General features: G+C 52.0%; 1 protein-coding gene across 2 annotated transcripts; it reads left to right on the forward strand.

The window, feature by feature from the left end:
* The first annotated feature begins 13,995 nt into the window (after positions 1-13,995).
* LOC108962424 (uncharacterized) lies at positions 13,996-17,240 on the forward strand. 2 transcript variants are annotated; one of them, XR_007778742.1, is made up of 3 exons: positions 13,996-15,169; positions 15,510-15,975; positions 16,512-17,240. XR_007778742.1 is itself a non-coding variant. In XM_050979721.1 (2 exons), the coding sequence occupies exons 1-2, from the start codon at positions 14,448-14,450 to the stop codon at positions 15,724-15,726; spliced, it is 939 nt and encodes a 312-aa protein (XP_050835678.1). In that variant the 5' UTR covers positions 13,996-14,447; the 3' UTR covers positions 15,727-17,240. The 2 variants fall into 2 exon arrangements, 1 of the variants encoding a protein (XP_050835678.1); XM_050979721.1 differs by having other exon boundaries at positions 15,510-17,240.
* Positions 17,241-18,997: the final 1,757 nt, after the last annotated feature.

The raw sequence follows: 18,997 nt of genomic DNA on the forward strand, positions 1-18,997 counted from the left end.
TATCCCAATGTCAGTGTGACACCAGGGAGTTATCCCAATGTCAGTGTGACACCAGGGAGTTATCCCAATGTCAGTGTGACACCAGGGAGTTATCCCAATGTCAGTGTGACACCAGGGAGTTATCCCAATGTCAGTGTGACACCAGGGAGTTATCCCAATGTCAGTGTGGTATCAGGGAGTTATCCCAATGTCAGTGTGACACCAGGGAGTTATCCCAATGTCAGTGTGGTATCAGGGAGTTATCCCAATGTCAGTGTGACACCAGGGAGTTATCCCAATGTCAGTGTGACACCAGGGAGTTATCCCAATGTCAGTGTGACACCAGGGAGTTATCCCAATGTCAGTGTGGTATCAGGGAGTTATCCCAATGTCAGTGTGACACCAGGGGAGTTATCCCAATGTCAGTGTGACACCAGGGAGTTATCCCAATGTCAGTGTGACACCAGGGAGTTATCCCAATGTCAGTGTGGTATCAGGGAGTTATCCCAATGTCAGTGTGACACCAGGGGAGTTATCCCAATGTCAGTGTGACACCAGGGAGTTATCCCAATGTCAGTGTGACACCAGGGAGTTATCCCAATGTCAGTGTGACACCAGGGAGTTATCCCAATGTCAGTGTGACACCAGGGGAGGTATCCCAATGTCAGTGTGACACCAGGGAGTTATCCCAATGTCAGTGTGACACCAGGGGAGTTATCCCAATGTCAGTGTGACACAGGGAGTTATCCCAATGTCAGTGTGACACCAGGGGAGTTATCCCAATGTCAGTGTGACACCAGGGAGTTATCCCAATGTCAGTGTGGTATCAGGGAGTTATCCCAATGTCAGTGTGACACCAGGGAGGTATCCCAATGTCAGTGTGACACCAGGGGAGTTATCCCAATGTCAGTGTGGTATCAGGGAGTTATCCCAATGTCAGTGTGACACCAGGGGAGGTATCCCAATGTCAGTGTGACACCAGGGAGTTATCCCAATGTCAGTGTGACACCAGGGGAGTTATCCCAATGTCAGTGTGACACCAGGGAGTTATCCCAATGTCAGTGTGACACCAGGGGAGTTATCCCAATGTCAGTGTGACACCAGGGAGTTATCCCAATGTCAGTGTGGTATCAGGGAGTTATCCCAATGTCAGTGTGACACCAGGGGAGTTATCCCAATGTCAGTGTGACACCAGGGGAGTTATCCCAATGTCAGTGTGACACCAGGGAGTTATCCCAATGTCAGTGTGACACCAGGGGAGTTATCCCAATGTCAGTGTGACACCAGGGAGTTATCCCAATGTCAGTGTGGTATCAGGGAGTTATCCCAATGTCCGTGTGACACCAGGGAGTTATCCCAATGTCAGTGTGACACCAGGGAGTTATCCCAATGTCAGGGTGACACCAGGGAGTTATCCCAATGTCAGTGTGGTATCAGGGAGTTATCCCAATGTCCGTGTGACACCAGGGGAGTTATCCCAATGTCAGTGTGACACCAGGGAGTTATCCCAATGTCAGGGTGACACCAGGGAGTTATCCCAATGTCAGTGTGGTATCAGGGAGTTATCCCAATGTCAGTGTGACACCAGGGGAGTTATCCCAATGTCAGTGTGACACCAGGGGAGTTATCCCAATGTCAGTGTGACACCAGGGGAGTTATCCCAATGTCAGTGTGACACCAGGGAGTTATCCCAATGTCAGTGTGACACCAGGGGAGTTATCCCAATGTCAGTGTGGTATCAGGGAGTTATCCCCATGTCAGTGTGACACCAGAGGAGTTATCTCAATGTCAGTGTGACACCAGGGGAGTTATCCCAATGTCAGTGTGGTATCAGGGAGTTATCCCAATGTCAGTGTGACACCAGGGGAGTTATCCCAATGTCAGTGTGGTGTCAGGGAGTTATCCCAATGTCAGTGTGACACCAGGGGAGTTATCCCAATGTCAGTGTGGTATCAGGGAGTTATCCCAATGTCAGTGTGACACCAGGGGAGTTATCCCAATGTCAGTGTGACACCAGGGAGTTATCCCAATGTCAGTGTGACACCAGGGGAGTTATCCCAATGTCAGGGTGACACCAGGGAGTTATCCCAATGTCAGTGTGGTATCAGGGAGTTATCCCAATGTCAGTGTGACACCAGGGGAGTTATCCCAATGTCAGTGTGACACCAGGGGAGTTATCCCAATGTCAGTGTGACACCAGGGGAGTTATCCCAATGTCAGTGTGGTATCAGGGAGTTATCCCAATGTCAGTGTGGTATCAGGGGAGTTATCCCAATGTCAGTGTGGTATCAGGGAGTTATCCCAATGTCAGTGTGGTATCAGGGGAGTTATCCCAATGTCAGTGTGGTATCAGGGAGTTATCCCAATGTCAGTGTGGTATCAGGGAGTTATCCCAATGTCAGTGTGGTATCAGGGAGTTATCCCAATGTCAGTGTGACACCAGGGAGTTATCCCAATGTCAGTGTGGTATCAGGGAGTTATCCCAATGTCAGTGTGGTATCAGGGGAATTATCCCAATATCAGTGGGACAAAGGGTCCAGCTCCCTGCCTGTCTGGAATGGCAGCTGCTGGCTGGAGGGCAGGGAACAAGCAGCTACAGCACCTCTGTGGAATACTTTACAGAAAACTGCCTGAGCGCTTTTTTTGGGCTGGAAAAACCTGCATATAGCTCAGAAACCATGAAAGGCCCGTGGGCTTGAGCCCCTGTACTCGGGGAATTGAGCAAGAGCATTTTAAGCTGAGGTCTGTGGGGAGCAGGCACTACTTTTGGTTCTGGGGCACAGAAGCCTTTCCATTGCTGTGATTCTCTGCAGAAGTGACTCCAGCTCCTTTGAAAATTCCCATCTCTTAAAAAAACAGATGTCACTGACCACTGGAGGCATTTATTCCTCCGAATAAAGAGTGCAAATTTCATTATGCTGCTAATTAGAAGTTCCTCTCCCGAGCTGGTTAGCAGCTATTTTGATTAGCTGACGTTCAAGACCGCTTAGTGTCAGAATTCTGGCAGTTCTGCCCAAATTAAATGTTTGTTTCAGGCAGCTCCTCTCCCCTCCTTAGGTAAGGCAAGCCTCCCTGCATCTGTTTGTACTCGGTGTCCCCAAGGCAATGTTTGTTTTCTTTGTTAGGCTCGGCAGAGGAGTCGGTGCTCTCATCTTTTATTCATGCGAGCGTTTCTCGTGAATGTGGCCTCCAACATGTACCGGAGGCAAAAATATCACTTACAGTGCTGCCTGCAAGGCTCTCTCCTTGTGTTACAAATGGACACACAAATTAAATTAGTGCTGTTAATGCGTGCCCACTCCATGACGGCAGCCCGGGTTGGGATGCTGCTGGAGCGATTATCCCCGCTCAGAATTGCAAATCAGGAGCTGGCTTTAATGGGAAGGGAGGACAGAGGTGCTGGCACAGGCAGGGACACACCTGACAAATGGGTCTGGGCTTGGCAGGACCTACCCAGTGACCCTGTCCTGCCAGCCTGGCTCCAGAGGAGCTCTGGCCCGGCTGGGCTTCCCTCTGCACTGCCCTGGGATCCAGGGAACAGGGATGGGGTGTTCCAAACCCCCACATTCCCAGGTATGAGATCTGCACTGCCCTGGGATCCAGGGAACAGGGATGGGGTGTTCCAGACCCCCACATTCCCAGAGATGAGATCTGCACTGCCCTGGGGCCAGGGAACAGGGATGGGGGTGTTCCAGACCCCCACATTCCCAGGTATGAGATCTGCACTGCCCTGGGATCCAGGGAACAGGGATGGGGTGTTCCAGACCCCCACATTCCCAGAGATGAGATCTGCACTGCCCTGGGGCCAGGGAACAGGGATGGGGTGTTCCAAACTCCCAAATTCCCAGCTATGAGATCTGCTCAGCCCTGGGATCCAGGGAACAGGGATGGGGTGTTCCAAACTCCCAAATTCCCAGAGATGAGATCTGCTCAGCCCTGGGATCCAGGGAACAGGGATGGGGTGTTCCAAACTCCCCAGTTCCCAGAGCTGGGGTCTGGGGAGCCCAGCCAGGCTCTGAGCCCCAAAGGCAGTGACTTCTGGCAGACCCAGCTCCTGAGTGTCCCTTGTACCTCTGGAATCCTGTCTCAAACCCCTCTTGTTCCCCTTTTGGCCCTCCACATCCTCCTGGCATGGCTGAAAACTCGAGTTCCTTTGCTGACAAATTGCTGGGGTGCCTTTTTATGTCCACTCAGTGGGAAGGAAAAGCAGGTTTTCATGAGGAGGCTTAGTGCCAAGCCAGAGATGACATCCAGCTCCCACTCAAGCTTGGGTAATAACCTGTCGTGGCTGGAGATTTATTTATTTCGTGCCAACATCCTCGTTCTTTGGGCACAGGGAATGGCTCACAGAGGAAACAGAGCTCTCTGTGCTGCAGGAACTTCTGGAGGTCACCAAGGCAAAACTGGGTTTTATTGTGGTCGTGCTGCTGGCAGGGCCCCGGACACAGATTTCAGCCAAACATTTTCACGGAGAATTAAACCTGCTAGAAGCTCTGGCTGTCCTGCCATGCACATGCAGAGCATAAGGAAACAGCTGCAGCTGAGGAAATGGGACAGCTTTGGAGCAGGGATGTGTTCCCAGCTCTAAAAATACAGCCCTTAACAAGCACTGGAACAGGGAAAATTGTCAAGCGCAGCTCGTGTTCCTCCTGAGCTTTAGCAAGGCCCTTCTGCCTCCCGATGCCTCCCCAGCATTTCACCTTTTGGAGCAGAGCTGCAGAGCTCTCAGTTCCCAGGGGAAATTAAAGTAGGGCTGAGAGTCTCTGTTCCAGAGCTGGGCAGGGAGCGAGGGGCTCAGGCAGCAGCAGCTGCTCCTCTGCAGCCCCGGGCTCAGGCTGGGGCATCCCTCCCAGTGAGCAGGGGGGAGAAGGCTCCTGGCAGCCCAGGGAAATCACCTCTGCTCCCTGGGCAGGCAGCAGAGCTCAGTGAGCCAGTGACACAGCTCTGCTCCCTTGCTGGACAGAGCAGTGCAGCCAAAATGACAAAAACCACCCCAAAAGAGCCCTGGGGGAATGAACAGAGAGACCAAGAGCTGATCAAAGGACCTGGTGCAAACCTTGGTGGGTGTTCATGCCAGAGGTGGAGTACATGGCCTACAGGAATTCAGGCTCAGGAATGCCTTTAAGGAAGGGAATAAGGGGGTTTATTCCAGTTGTGTGCCTATATGCAAATATGCATGCATATATATACATAGATATATGCATTTATTACGCCAGCTATTAGGATTTAGTTGGAAGTGTAGCTGTGTTTGATGTTCTTAAAATCCTTTGAGTCAATGGATTAAGGAAGAATCCAAACTTTTGAAGTTCTTCCTAACTTAAAACATAACTCCAGCTTTTATGATTTAATGCAAAATTCATGAGGAAGAACCTCAGGACTCTGAGATCCAGAACACAAACACAGAGTCCAAGTCAGTCATTTGGGTTTAAAATAGGATTTCAAGCCAATTTGAAAAATTTCATGGTGGGGGCAAAATATTCTACACACTTTGGTGTCAGCGAGTTTGGTTCAGGTCCCAGACTCTGATTCCCAGCCTTCAGAACCCCCCATATTTAATTTTAATTTTAATTTTAATTTTAATTTTAATTTTAATTTTAATTTTAATTTTAATTTTAATTTTAATTTTAATTTTAATTTATTTAATTTCAATCTTAGTTTTAATTTTAATTCATTTATTATAATTTAAATTTTCATTTTAATTTTATTTGATTTGCCAACATTGCTGTTTCTTTAACTCAGTCAGAACCTCCCAAGTGAGGCACTCCATGGCCATCTCTGCAGTGCTGAATGCCCAGCTGCAGGAATTGGAGGTTCCTGTGCACGAGGGCATTCTGGATGCTCTCCCAGTGAGAGTACTGATGAATGACATGTTTTCACTCCAGGCTGGTGTTGATTTAAGCCCAGGGAAGCCTCCTTGTACAGCTGCAAACTGACTCTGCCTTTTTTAAATGGATTAACTCCAGCAGCAGCTTTCAGGCCAGTGCCCTCCCTGGGCTGGCTCAGGGCCACTCAGGAGCTCCCCGTGGCACCTTGGTGACCTCTGGCATTGGCAGGGACACCTCCCACTGTCCCAGGGTGCTCCAAGCCCATCCAGCCTGGCCTTGGGCACTGCCAGGGATCCAGGGGCAGCCCCAGCTGCTCTGGGCACCCTGTGCCAGGGCCTGCCCACCCTCCCAGGGAACAATTCCTTCCTTAGTGTCCATTCTAAATCTACTTTTTTTTTTCCCCATCCTGTCCCTCCTGTTTTCCACTTCATGCCACAAATAAATGCATTTGTTTGTGTTTCCCTGCCCTGCTGAGTTACAGTTTTTTAAGGCAACTGTGCAAAGACCAAATAATTTTTATCCTGGGAAAGGGGGCAGAAGGACACTTGAGGAATGTCTGTAGCCCCCCATGCCGTGCTCCAGGGCCCCCAGGGAAGAGCAGAGTGCATCCTGCTGCAGCTGCAGGAGCCAAATGGCAACCTGGCTTCACAGGAGAACCTGAATCCCATGGGAGAGCAGAGTTCAGGGCAGGGCTGAGAGAAGGGCACGGGAAAGCTGATGGGGAGAGGGAAGTCAAGGGGAAAATGCCACTGAAAAGAGCACAGCTCCAGAAATCCAAGTGTGCAGAACAGCCCAGTGCTGTGGTGTTGTGAGGGTCCCCAGGATGAGGTGAGAGATGAGAATTGACTCCAAGCTCTCAGAAGGCTGATTTATTAGATTATGATATTATGTTAAAAGAAAATGATATCCTAAAACTATTGTAAAGAAAGAGAAAGGAAGCATCAGAAGGCTACACAGGAATGAGTGATAAAAACCCGTGACAGACTCAGAGAATCTGACACAGCTGGCTGGGATTGGCCATCAATTAAAAACAATTCACATGCTGGGCAAACAGTTCTCCAAATCACATTCCAGAGGAGCAAAACAGGGAGAAGCTGAGGCTTCTCACCTTCCCAGGAGAAGAAATCCTGTGAATGCTGGCATTTTTCAGAGAAGTTTTACCAGAAAAATGCACTGGGAGGGGGAAAACAGCCCAAGGAGCAGGGTGTGCTGCACACTTGGCTGTGGCAATAGCAGGGCAGACAGAGAAATGGGTTTGAGCCCTCTCCCTCAGCAAGGGGGTGCATCAGTCCAGGACTGAAAGCTGTGCTTGCTCTTACTGCAGAATTTGGGTTATCCTGCCCCGGTCCCCCTCCAAGCTAGGTGAGGAGGGACAAGCAAAGCTGGATGTGTCTGTGGATGAAATTAAACTTGTTAAATTATAGCTCTCCTGGTGGGCCAAACTCTTCTGCTCCCAAAGTCGCAACAAAGAGTTTATCTAGGACTTAAAACATGGGGAAACTATTTTTTATTTGTTTGGATTTTTTTATTATCTGTTTTACACACAACAGGATCCACCCTTTGAATCTCCTAGAATGCAAGTGGCAAAGCAGGAGTCACATTTAGGTCTTGAACTGTGTCCTTTGCAGGGACACCTTCCTCTGGCCCAGCTTGCCCCAAACCTTGGACACTTCCAGGGATGGGATTTGTGATTCTGTGACTGTCTGCTGGATCATTCTGACTCCTACCCCACACTTTGTCCTTTTCCCTACAGAGTTCAGGATTTACCTGCCCAAACTGACCCAATTCCAGCCCATTTCTTCCTGGTTCTCCAGCAGCTCCCTGCTGCAATGGAATCTGATTTTCCCTTTGGCTTTCTGGAGTGAAATGTAAGCAAAACTTACCCTTGTGAAGCACAGGAAGGGACCACCATGGTGAAATTAGCATTAAAATGTTAAAAAAAAGTTCTTCTGCTCCAAGAAATGACAAACTGCTAATTTCCATATTAACAGCAGAACTTGATGCTTGGGAAGATGAAAAATGCAATCTTTGGCCAGATGCAGAGAATTAATTCCAGCAGTGAAGGGATCCTGTGAAAAGCACAAACAAGGCCTGACTATTCTGAGAGAAGGTTGTTGTCAGCTGGGTTTGAGTGTGTGCAGGGAAAGAGAGAATTGTTGTGGTGTTGCAGGGCTTTAGAGAGAGCCTGGGCAGGTACTCAGGGTGGGCTGTGCCTTGGGGACCTGCTGCCAAAGCAGAGAGAAAAAGATAAAAAGGAAAAAGATAAAAAGAGAAAACGGAACACAGAGGGCCACCAGAACCAACCCCTGGGCATTTCTTTTTCTGCACTTCCTTCTCTTCCTCTGGAATGTTGGTGCTCATCCTGGGAGTGTCACTGTTGACACTGACTAAGATTTTCTCGCAGAAGCTCTAGGAAATACATTTGCCACCACATGAATGATGTAGGGAACCATGGCACCATCAAAACCCACTGAACAGATATTTCAGCTCTCCTTCTCCTGTTCCACAGGGGGTCAAACCTCAGAGACAAATTAATCAAAACAGATTGCAGGGAAGGGGTTGAAAGGGATTAAAAGAAAAACCGACAAAAGAAAACCCAAAAAGAATTACATAAAAGAATTACACAATTTTAAAAGTCCCCAAATGCACCTTAAAGGGAGGGGTGGAATTTCAGTCACTTGTTAGGGGAGTAAATAGACAGTGAGTAATCTGTGCTTGGTTGTTTCCTGCTGAGCACTGGGAGAGCTCCATCTTTAGCAGCACTTGATCCACCAGTGACACCAGATTGGGAAATCTGGGAAGGGATTTCAGGGGATGGGCTGCAGTGTCCTTCCCCTCACAGATAACCAACCCAACCTCTCCAGGGCTGCAGGGCACTGTCCATCCCCTCACAGATAACCAACCCAACCTCTCCAGGGCTGCAGGGCACTGTCCATCCCCTCACAGATAACCAACCCAACCTCTCCAGGGCTGCAGGGCACTGTCCATCCCCTCACAGATAACCAACCCAACCTCTCCAGGGCTGCAGGGCACTGTCCATCCCCTCACAGATAACCAACCCAACCTCTCCAGGGCTCCTGGCAGCTGCCCCTGGGTAGCTCCAAGTGGGGCTGGCACGTCTGACCCTAAGAGATGAGCTGGTGACAGCAGGGACCTTTCCAGGGGCTGCAGTGAGCCCTGAGCTTCACCCTGCTCGGGAGCACCCGGAGCATTTCCGTGCCAGCTGGGGCATGCCCGTGGCTCTGTGCCACCCCAGGCTGCAGCCAGTTTGTCACGGGATCTGTGAGTGCTTCCTGCTGGCAGGGGAGGGCTCCAGAGGTGCAGACAGGCTTTGGGTGTCACACCAGCCCTGCTGTGGTGAGCCCAGCAGAGGAAATCCCCGAGGCAGGGCTGGGCAGGCAGCGCTTCCTCGCCCTGCACGCATCCCTTGCTCCACAGACTCCGTTTCCTGATGGCTGCCAGGATCATCCCTGCTTCAGGAGACGTGCACAGGAGCTGGGGAGTGAGTGGAGGGCTGCTGGACACATCCTGGGGCAATAGCACAGACAGCTGGGCACCTGCACCGTGCCTCTGCTCACCAGGAGCCTCCTGGAGCCCCAGAATCATCCAGGCTGGAAAACACCTCGAGGACCACGGAGCCCAGGCTGTGCCTGATCCCCCACGGGGCTTTGGGATGTCCCCCAAGGCTCAGGGCAGCCTGGCCTTGCAGAAGGCACTGTCACAGCATCCCTGGCCTCCACAGGGGGAGGCTGGGCAGGGCTGTCCTGGCTGGACCCCGCTGGATGTGCCAGGGTGTGAGCAGGGTTTGCTGGGGTCTGGGGTGATCTGCTCCCCCAGCAGCCCTTGGGATGCAGCAGCACTGCCTGCCGGGCCCTGGTGCTGCTGGGCTCATCAGCTCTGGCAATTCAGGGCAGCTGGGGCAGCTCAGGCAGCAGTGGGTCCCAGAGCTCAGGCAGGGCTGGGTGCTGTGCCTGCTCCAGGAGCAGGTGAGTTTTCTGCTTCTCAAGAGTCTGTTTTGCACAGGGTGTTGGGTTTGTCACTTGAATTGCTGTGAGCCCTTAATGTTGTGCTGTTGTTGGAATGAGGAGGGGTGTTTAAAGGGAAGGGGGTTCTGGAGGGAGCTGTGTGACTCAGACTGTGTTTGGTTAAAACTGCAGCTCAGGAAAGTCCCCTCAGCAGCAGGATTTGTTCTGGGGGCAGGGAGGTGCTCTGAAGGGCACCACTGGCACAGACCCTGGTGGGGCTCACTGCCTGGCAAGAGAAAAGTTTACAGCAGAGTTTACTTTCCCACAGTGCCTCAGAATTTCCCACTGCTCAGGTGGTGGCATTGGAGTGAGGAGCCTTTTGGGAGGGACAGGCAAAGGATGAGATAAAAGAATAAAAAGCCTAATGGTAAAATTAGCTCCCTCTTTCATTTTTAAAGGGCTGGGAGAGGAGGGCTGAGATCTCAGGTAGCCATTTGTGCTCTGCTTTGCTCTGCTGCAGACAGATGAGGTCAGCACAGCATTTTCTCTTTCCCCCTGAATTGTTTTAAGATGAGACAATTGGTTGTATTTGCTGTCACTGAGGACACACTGGCTTCAGTCCCTTCTGATCCCTGGAATGGAATAAACTCCGTGGCTGTCCATGGCTTGTGAGCCCTCCTGTCACAGCCACTTTGCTCCTTGATGTTGCTAAACCCAGACCATTTGTGCTTTGAATGAGCTTTGTTTGTCCTCCTGGCAGCTGGAACATTTTCTGCATGGCAGCCCCACACAGGGAGCCCTGGCAGCAATCTCCAGCTGAAAATGCCCTGCCCTTCCCAGCACAGGCCTGGTTTGCTCCTGCTCTTTGCTTCCCCAGGTAGTCAGAGCAGGCCAGGTTGGTCTCAGTCAGACTCTGGAGCCAGGAGCATTCCCAGGGCAGGCAAGGGAAGGTGTTGGCCGGGGGGTCAGCCCTGCCCAGCTGCCCAGGCTCCCCTGGAAACACAAACACCTCTCCTGCCTTTCCTGAGGGCTCCCCAGGAGCTGCAGGGGAGCTGTGACATCCTTGAGCACAAACACAGTGAGTCCTCGTGCCCCTCACACCTCGGGGTGAGGATTGCATGTATTTATCTGTCTCAGAGCCTGTCTGAGTCCTCTCCCTGCTATAATGAAGTGTTTTGCTAAGCCATTGTTTTTACCATAAATACATTCCCCTGGCTGCATCTTCCTGGTGGATTCTTTGCTCCAGAATCTTTTCTTTTCATCTCAGAGATGAATACACATTTCGGGACCAGGTTTTGAAATACCAGTTTGCTTCAGGAAACTTCTCACGAGCAAGTCTGGGAAGCCAGCACTAAATCACTTTAGTACCTTTTATTTCCCAAGGAATCAGACCCACTTTGTTTATTATCTAGCAAAACCCCAAGCAGAATGTAAAACCCAGGTCTGAATCAGAAAGGAGCGTTATAAAAATACTGCAGCTGTCTTTCCCTGGCAGTGGGGAAATGCATTGCTTCCCTTTAATGTGGAAAAGAAATGATGCAATGGTAAGGGAGTAAAAGCAAAGGCAGCTGAGCAGACTGAGAGGAAAGCTGATGTCTGAAGGGCTGAAGCCGTGGGGGTGAAGCTTTGGGATGGGTTTGGTGTCTGCTGGCTTGGGGCAGGTTTGTTACACAGCCCTGGGGTCTGAGTTTCTGAGCTTGGGGGTAGAAGAACAGGTTCAGGGGGGAAATGGGGTCGGGGTTCAGGAGGGTTTGGGAGTTTGGGATAAAAGGAGGCTGCAACCATGAGAGAAGGGGAGGGAGAGAGAGAGAAAGAGAGAAAAAAATGGGGGGGAGAGAGAGAGAGGAAAAAAGCGGGAGAGAAAGAGAGGAAAAAAACGGGAGGGAGAGAAGGAAGGGGAGAGAGAAAGAGAGAAAAAAAGGGGAGAGAAAAAGAATAAAATGGGGAGGAGAGAGGAAAAAAATGGGAGAGAAAGAGAAAAACGGGAGGGAGAGAAGGAAGGAGAGAGAGAAAGAGAGAAAAAAGGGAGAGTGAGAAAGAGGGGAAAAGTGGGAGAGAGAGAGTGAGAAAGAGAGAAAAACCCGGGAGAGGGAGAGAAAAAGAGAGAGAGAAAAAAAGGAAAAATTGGAGGAGGGAGAGAGAGGGAGAGAAAGAGAGAGAGAGAAAGAAAGAAAGTGTGTGAGAGAGGGAAAAACTGGGAGGGAAAGAGAGAGAAAGGGAGACAAATATGGGAGAGGGAGAGAATGAGAGAAAAACCCAGGAGAGGGAGGGAGAGAGAAAGGGAGAAAGAAAACCCCTGGGGCACGTTCCCCAGCAGGCTCTCCCCTTACTGCACCAAAGTTGCAGGAGTCTGTCTCCTTCCTGGGATTAACCTGTGGCATTTCCTGACAGCTGGGGGCTTGTCCAGGATCCTTTCACTGCCCAGGGCCAGCACATGGCCAGAGGTGCCTCTCCCAGTTTGGTGCCCCCAGTCTGGGTGCCCAGCTCCCCTGGGCACTGGCTGGCACCTGGAGGTGCTTGGGGCACCCGGGACTGCCCAGGACAGAGGAGAGGGGACATGGATGTCCAGAGCAGGCACTCAGGGAAAGTCAGGAAGGGTTTTGGCAAATGTCACCCATGAGTGCAACTCTGGGGAGTAAAACACGGCAGGATGCACGGCAGCCAAGCCAGAAATGGGGTCTGGACTGGAGGGATGATGATCAAAACTACCCCTGAAGGGTCTTTAGGAAAATGTTGGGATGTTTGCACACTCTCCCAGAGGTAGCTGAGCAGATGGATGCCCAGAGGGGACAATAAGAGGCTCAGAGAAGGGATCTTGGCCATCCACACCCAGGGGGGACAATACGGTGTTGGTTTGGGAAGGGAGTGGTCAAAGGGGAGTGTGGGGAAATATGGCTGAGGCAGATGGAAGTGGGAGGCTGTGTGATCAGGAAAGGCTGGATGTGCAGTGTGAGGCACAGGACAGGCTGTGGTGTGCCCTGTGAGGGACAGGGACAGGGTTTGGTGTGCCGTGTGAAGGACAGGGACAGGGTTTGGTGTGCCCTGTAAGTGATAACGTGTCACCAAAGCCTGGCCTGATACACAGAGGGATTTTGTTGGTGTCATTGAGGAGGTGAGTGATTTTACAAAGAATTTGGTGGCTGTGTGAGGGTGAGAGCCCCACGTGCAGTGGGAGCAGGGGGTGGAGAGGTGGCTGAGTGTGCCAGGAATTGGTTAGAAAGGGGTCCCAGGTGTATGACAGGTGTGGAAGAAGGGATGAGGAAAAGGTGAGGGTACAGGCAAGGATAGTGGCACAGTTTTTACAGTTTTTTACATGGGAAGAAGTGCAGGGAGCCCCAGGAGCAAAGGGAAGGGGGCAGCCACCAGGACAGTGACTGGGAAGGGGTCAGTGTGCCACTTGTAAAAAAGAGCATCAGAAATGGATTGTTCAGGGTGTCAGGATCTGCTGCTGGACCCAGCTCACCACACGGGAGCCCTTGCTGGACCAAGAAGTGTTCCTGGCAGGCTCAGGGACTTCTGTGTCTGATGTGAGTTTTGTGCCAAAGGGGGAAGAGTTGTTCAGATGTTCTTTAGTGAGGTGGGAAGGATGGGCAGGAGCCTTTGGTTCAAGCACTGTTGGTGAAGGTGTGTGTGGATGGGAATGAGCTCTGTGTGTGTTATACCCACAGCTGCCTCTGCCCATTCCCTTCAAACCATTGTACAGGGCTGGGAGAGGCCAGGCTGAATGAGACATGAGCAGTCTTGTGTCCCCTGAGTTGTGTTACACTTTTTCTCTGTGAACAACATTCATCACTTTTGGGGTTTTTTAACCCAGTTTGAGACCCTGCCCTGACTGTGTGCAGCAGAACTGCAGGGCTGCCATGGTGCAGGTGAGCTCTCTGCCTTGCTCAGATCCTGCTGCTGAGGAGCCAGCTCCTGGGGAAGAACAGATGGATGGAGGGACCAGGCTGGGAGGGAAGCTGGGAGAGCCTGCCTCACATTCCTGCCCCTGCCAGCCTGGTTCCGATGGGCTGCCCCTCCCCACAGCTGAGGGTGCAGAACCCCAGGGGCTGCTTGAGGTCACAGGGGTTTCTTGAGGTCATTTTTGGTTTCTTGAGGTCATTTGGGGTTTCTTGATGTCATTGCGGGGGTTGGGGTTGTGGGGTTGTGTCTTAGGTTAGAACAAAAAACGAAACTGAAAGTATGCATGCTGTCCCCATGTCCATAAGCTGTTCAAACAGGTGGGGCAGTGTTCTTTCTCTCTCCCATGACTCATCTCCAAGGACTCTCTCCAAGGGGTATTTCTGTGCAGGTGGCCCCCAGGATCTCTCTGATGACTCCTCGGTGACATCGCCCCGCGGTGAGATGTTCCGCCCCGGGGGAGGAGCCAAGCATCCCACCTGCATATAAGCCGGGGCTTGGAGCGCCAGGAGCACTGTGCCTGCGGAGTTCCCGGAGGAGAAGAGGTCCAGGATCACCAGGGGACCCTCAGAGAAGACCAGGCGCTTCTGCAGGAGCAGTGCTGCGACAGAGCCACGTCCATCCCTCCCACAGCCGCCCTTTGGTCAGACCAGCGGAGTGCCAGGTTGTATTCTGACTCTGTCACTTTGGGCTGGTGTTTTCTGCCTTTATTTCATTCCTCCTATTAAATTGTACTTCTGGCTTGGGATCTCCCCCTGGTTTGCTGTCAAACTGGTACATGTTTGGCACCCAGGTGGAGCCACTCCTGAGAAAAATGATAATTTTGTGTTGCAGAAGCCTCCTGTTCACCGTGGTGCTCGCCATGCTTACGTGGCTCTCACACCTTGCTCTCTCTCTGTTTCCTCACCTGGGGAGCTCCCTGTCTGCTGCACTGCTCCAGCTGAGCTCAGGGAATGGTATGGGAATTGCTTTGTTGGTTTATTTTGTCTATTGCATGATAACCTCTGGGGAAGGGAACATAACTTGGAATAGAAATTCACTTTCATTCACTTGTCCTGGTCTGGGCTGCTGCATCTCCATCCCCCTCAACAATCACAGCCAGCCCCTGCGTTTCAGACTTGACAGAGCAGTTTTGGAAAATCTTGAGTTCCCTCTGGGTGTCAAAGATGGCACCATCATCTTGCTGTTAGTTCTGCTTTGTTTTCTCTCTGTAGCCTGCACCCCCTGCACCCTGTACACCATGCCTAGAGACAGAGAAGGGCTCCGTGGGGCACAGCGGCGTCTCCAGGAGGAGGAGGAGGAGGAGGAGGGAAGGACAGAGTCAGCAAGCACCAGAGTCTGCACAGCCTGCCACAGGGAGGAGAGGAACCAAAACCAAAGGAACAGGCACCAGGTCTGCACAGCCTGCCATGGAGAGAGAAGAGACCAAAACCAAAGGAACAGGCACCAGGTCTGCACAGCCTGCCATGGAGAGAGAAGAAACCAAAACCAAAGGAACAGGCACCAGGTCTGCACAGCCTGCCACACATGGAAAAGAAACCAAACCAAAGGAACAGGCACCTGGTCTGCACAGCCTGCCATGGAGAGAGAAGAAACCAAAAGCAAAGGAACAGGCACCTGGTCTGCACAGCCTGCCATGGAGAGAGAAGGAACCAAAACCAAAGGAACAGGCACCTGGTCTGCACAGCCTGCCATGGAGAGAGAAGAAACCAAAACCAAAGGAACAGGCACCAGGTCTGCACAGCCTGCCACACATGGAAAAGAAACCAAAACCAAAGGAACAGGCACCTGGTCTGCACAGCCTGCCACACATGGAAAGAAACCAAAACCAAAGGAACAGGCACCTGGTCTGCACAGCCTGCCATGGAGAGAGAAGGAACCAAGAGCAAAGGAACAGGCACCATGTCTGCACAGCCTGCCATGGAGAGAAGAGGAGCCCAAAGGGCAGCCAGTGCTTCCACACAGACTGTCACCGAGCCAGGGCAGCCCAAGCCAGCAGCAGCTGCCCCCGTTCAGAAGAAGAAGTCCAAGAGCAAATCCATGCAAACAGTGACTGATGAGGAGGTGGCTGGACCCTCACACCCAGCAGAAGAGCCAGAGGCCATCACTGTCTCTCTGTCCCTGGGTGGGCAGCGAGGCCTGCGGAGAGAGCTCGCCCCCCAGAACAACGAGTCCACCCTGGCCTGGGACAGCACAGCCAGTGACAGCACCCTGGGCAGGCAGCTGGCATCCCTGTCCTGGCACGTGCTCGATGCCCAGGGCATCAGGAGAGCCCAGGGAGCTCTCAGCCTCTGGCAGTGACTCTGGTGAGTGTGAGAGATGGGTCCTTTGTAAAGAAAACCTGCAGGTGCACCAGGGGAGATGGAGCCCGGTGGAACAAGGAGATTCTTCCCTAAGAGCCCCAAGGATGAACAGTGCCCCTTGCAGATGTGGGTGAGATTGGCACACCTTGGGCCAGAGAGATCCTCCTGTTAGCTGGAGGTGCTGCAGGGGAGGAGAGGACGAGGTGGGAGCCCTGGTCAGCAGGCTGAGGATTTACAAGGACTCTGTCCCTGCCCTGTCGTGCACCCATGGCTCCTCCATGGAACAAAGCTGGCTGGGCATGCCTGGAGCTTGGAACAGAAAATTGAAGAGGGCCACCAGAAACTGAGAAAGGAGCTTCAGGATGGGATTTACTACTTCAGGATGGGATTTACCACTTCAGGATGGGATTTACTTTTTACTTCAGGATGGGATTTAGCACGTCTCAGCAGAACCACCAAGTCTCTGCACTAGGAGCAGATGTCCCCCAGCCAGGCAGAGAGGACACACTCCACAAGGTAACCTCTGTTTTTTCTTTCAGGAACATGGGATGGAGAGCCCCCCTCCTCCTTTGCAGCCTGGGTACCTGAGCTGGGAAGAGGAACACCTACCACAGGCAGCTCATCTAGAGTCAGTGCTGCTCTGGTCTCTCGTGGCAGAACTCCTGTTGGTGCAGGAGTGATAACATGACTGGTCCTCGTGAAGAACCAGCTCTGGTTCTCAGGAACACATTTACAGGAGAGCAGCTGTGCCTTGACCAGCCAGGTGGAGGAGAAGGAGAATTGGATCTGCTGGACGGTGTGGGTGCCATGGCCTGGCACGTCTGACCCACGAAGGGACAGCTTTGGTGCACACTGGCACTGATGCCACCAAGGTGTGCTGGAGTGGAACCCATTTCCATTTCTGGGCTCTCAGGAGGATCCCAGCAGCTGAAGTGAATTGATCTGGGAACAAGAGGCACAAACAGCCCGTGGTGGCTGCCCCAGAGGCCCTGCATCCTCAGCACAGGCCAGCTCAGAAGTGGGAGTTTCACAGACCCAAGGAGATTGCTGCTGCAGAGACAGAAGAGAGCAGAGAGCTGGGTGCCCTGCCTGCTCTCACATGAGCCCTTTGCTGAGAGCTGAGGAGCAGAACCCATCACCACAGCAACCCTGCACCATCAGCAACTCTTCATCAGAACATGAACTTGCTGTAGAACACCTCAGCAAGGCCAAAGTGCTTTATTTCCTTTCCCCCCCTTAATTAAAACAAAATAAAACCCAAAATAAGACTTGTCTCAAGTTGTGTCTGTGATTCCCCTTCCCATGAGATGATTTGGGAGCTGGGGAGCCAAGGGCTGGTCAGCAGGGCTGGCTCAGCCCTACAGGGCCAGTGCCTAAGTCCAGTGGACATTTGGGATCATTTTCAAACCAGGACAGCTTATTCAAAGTCTTTTAAGTCCCTGCTCAGGGTCATGAGAGGTCACAGTCGGGGTTACTCTGGGTCATAGGGGTCGTTTGAGGTCACAATCGAGGTTACTTTAGGTCATAGGGGTCGTTTGAGGACACAAAGGTTACTTTAGGTCATTTGAGAATTTTTTGGTTTCTCCAGGGGTTACTTTAGGTCATTTGAGACCCTACTTGGGGTCATTTGAGGTCACAATCGGGGTTACTCTGGGTCATAGGGGTCGTTTGAGGTCACAATCGAGGTTACTTTAGGTCATAGGGGTCGTTTGAGGACACAAAGGTTACTTTAGGTCATTTGAGAATTTTTTGGTTTCTTCAGGGGTTACTTTAGGTCATTTGAGACCCTACTTGGGGTCATGAGAGGTCACAATCGGGGTTACTCTGGGTCACAGGGGTCATTTGAGGTCACAGTTGGGGTTACTGCAGGTCATAGGGGTCGTTTGAGGACACAGAGGTTACTTCAGGTCATTTGAGAATTTTTTGGTTTCTCCAGGGGTTACTTTAGGTCATTTGAGACCCTACTTGGGGTCATTTGAGGTCACAATCAGGGTTACTGCAGGTCATAGGGGTCATTTGAGGTCACAATGGGGGTTACTCTAGGCCACAGGGGTCGTTTGAGGTCACAATCAGGGTTACTCTAGGTCACAGAGGTTACGTGAGGTCATTTGAGTATTTTTAAATTCATTTAATAACTTAGCTTACTTTCCTTTTACTCTTTACTTGAGTTAGTGTGGGATGACTTGAGCAGGAAGCCCAGTCTGCAGAGACTCTGCCTGTGGCCTTGGGTGTCCTTAGCCTGCAGCCAGGACAGCAGGACAGCAGCCAGGACAGCAGGACACGAGTGGCCATCCCACCCTCGTGTCAGGCTCTCCAATGCCGGCAGGTTTGGGTTTCTCAGCTGGAAGAGAAGGGTGGGAGCTGGGCAGGGTGTCAGGGCTCCAGCGGCTGGCAGGGCTGTCTTTCCTCTCTGCAGTTACTCCCCACACCTCCTGCAGGGAGCAGACAGAGCAAAGCCACCTTTCAAATGCTCAAAGGTTGTTAGAAAGGGTGAGGGTGGTGATGCCCAGGGTTTGTGAAGCCAGCGTGGGAGACTGATGAGCAGGGACTGAGAGGGAAGATGGGTGCTATAACCAGTCTTTACAAACAGTCTGGGGGGTGAAGGGGCGGTGTCACTGTCTTTGGAAGGCTCTCGGTGTCCCTGCTGGCTGTGGGCAGCAGGTTTGTCACCAGCCCTGGCCCCCAGAGGGACGAGGGGCTCTGCACAAGGGGCAGCTCGGAGCTGCACCCCCCGGTGCCCGGCCAATCCCGGGGAAAGGAGGAGGGCGGAATGCAGCCGGAGTTTGGGATGAAGGAGGCGGTGCCCTCCCAAACCCCGCGGGCTGTGCCCCGGTGCACTCTGCCTTCATTCAAACAAAGCTGCAGGACTCCTCTCTGGCTCCTGCCAAAATAAATAAATTTTTTAAAAAACCAAACTCAGGCATTTGTGGGTTTTTCTGGCAAGGCCATGCGTTTATTTCAAATACCCAGCAAGAGCTCAGCTGGACACATTTGTTCCCAAAGTCACTTGGTCCTGCAGTCACCA

The sequence above is a fragment of the Serinus canaria genome, chromosome 1, assembly GCF_022539315.1.
Source record: "Serinus canaria isolate serCan28SL12 chromosome 1, serCan2020, whole genome shotgun sequence".
NCBI classification, from domain to species: domain Eukaryota; kingdom Metazoa; phylum Chordata; class Aves; order Passeriformes; family Fringillidae; genus Serinus; species Serinus canaria.

Bases quoted from the DNA above. Each gene is read 5' to 3' on its own strand.
- LOC108962424 (XM_050979721.1), top strand. From the start codon at position 14,448: ATGTTTGGCACCCAGGTGGAGCCACTCCTGAGAAAAATGATAATTTTG. The intron at 15,170-15,509 runs GCACCAGGTCTG...CCAAAGGAACAG, and splicing joins AACCAAAACCAAAGGAACAG to GCACCTGGTCTGCACAGCCT.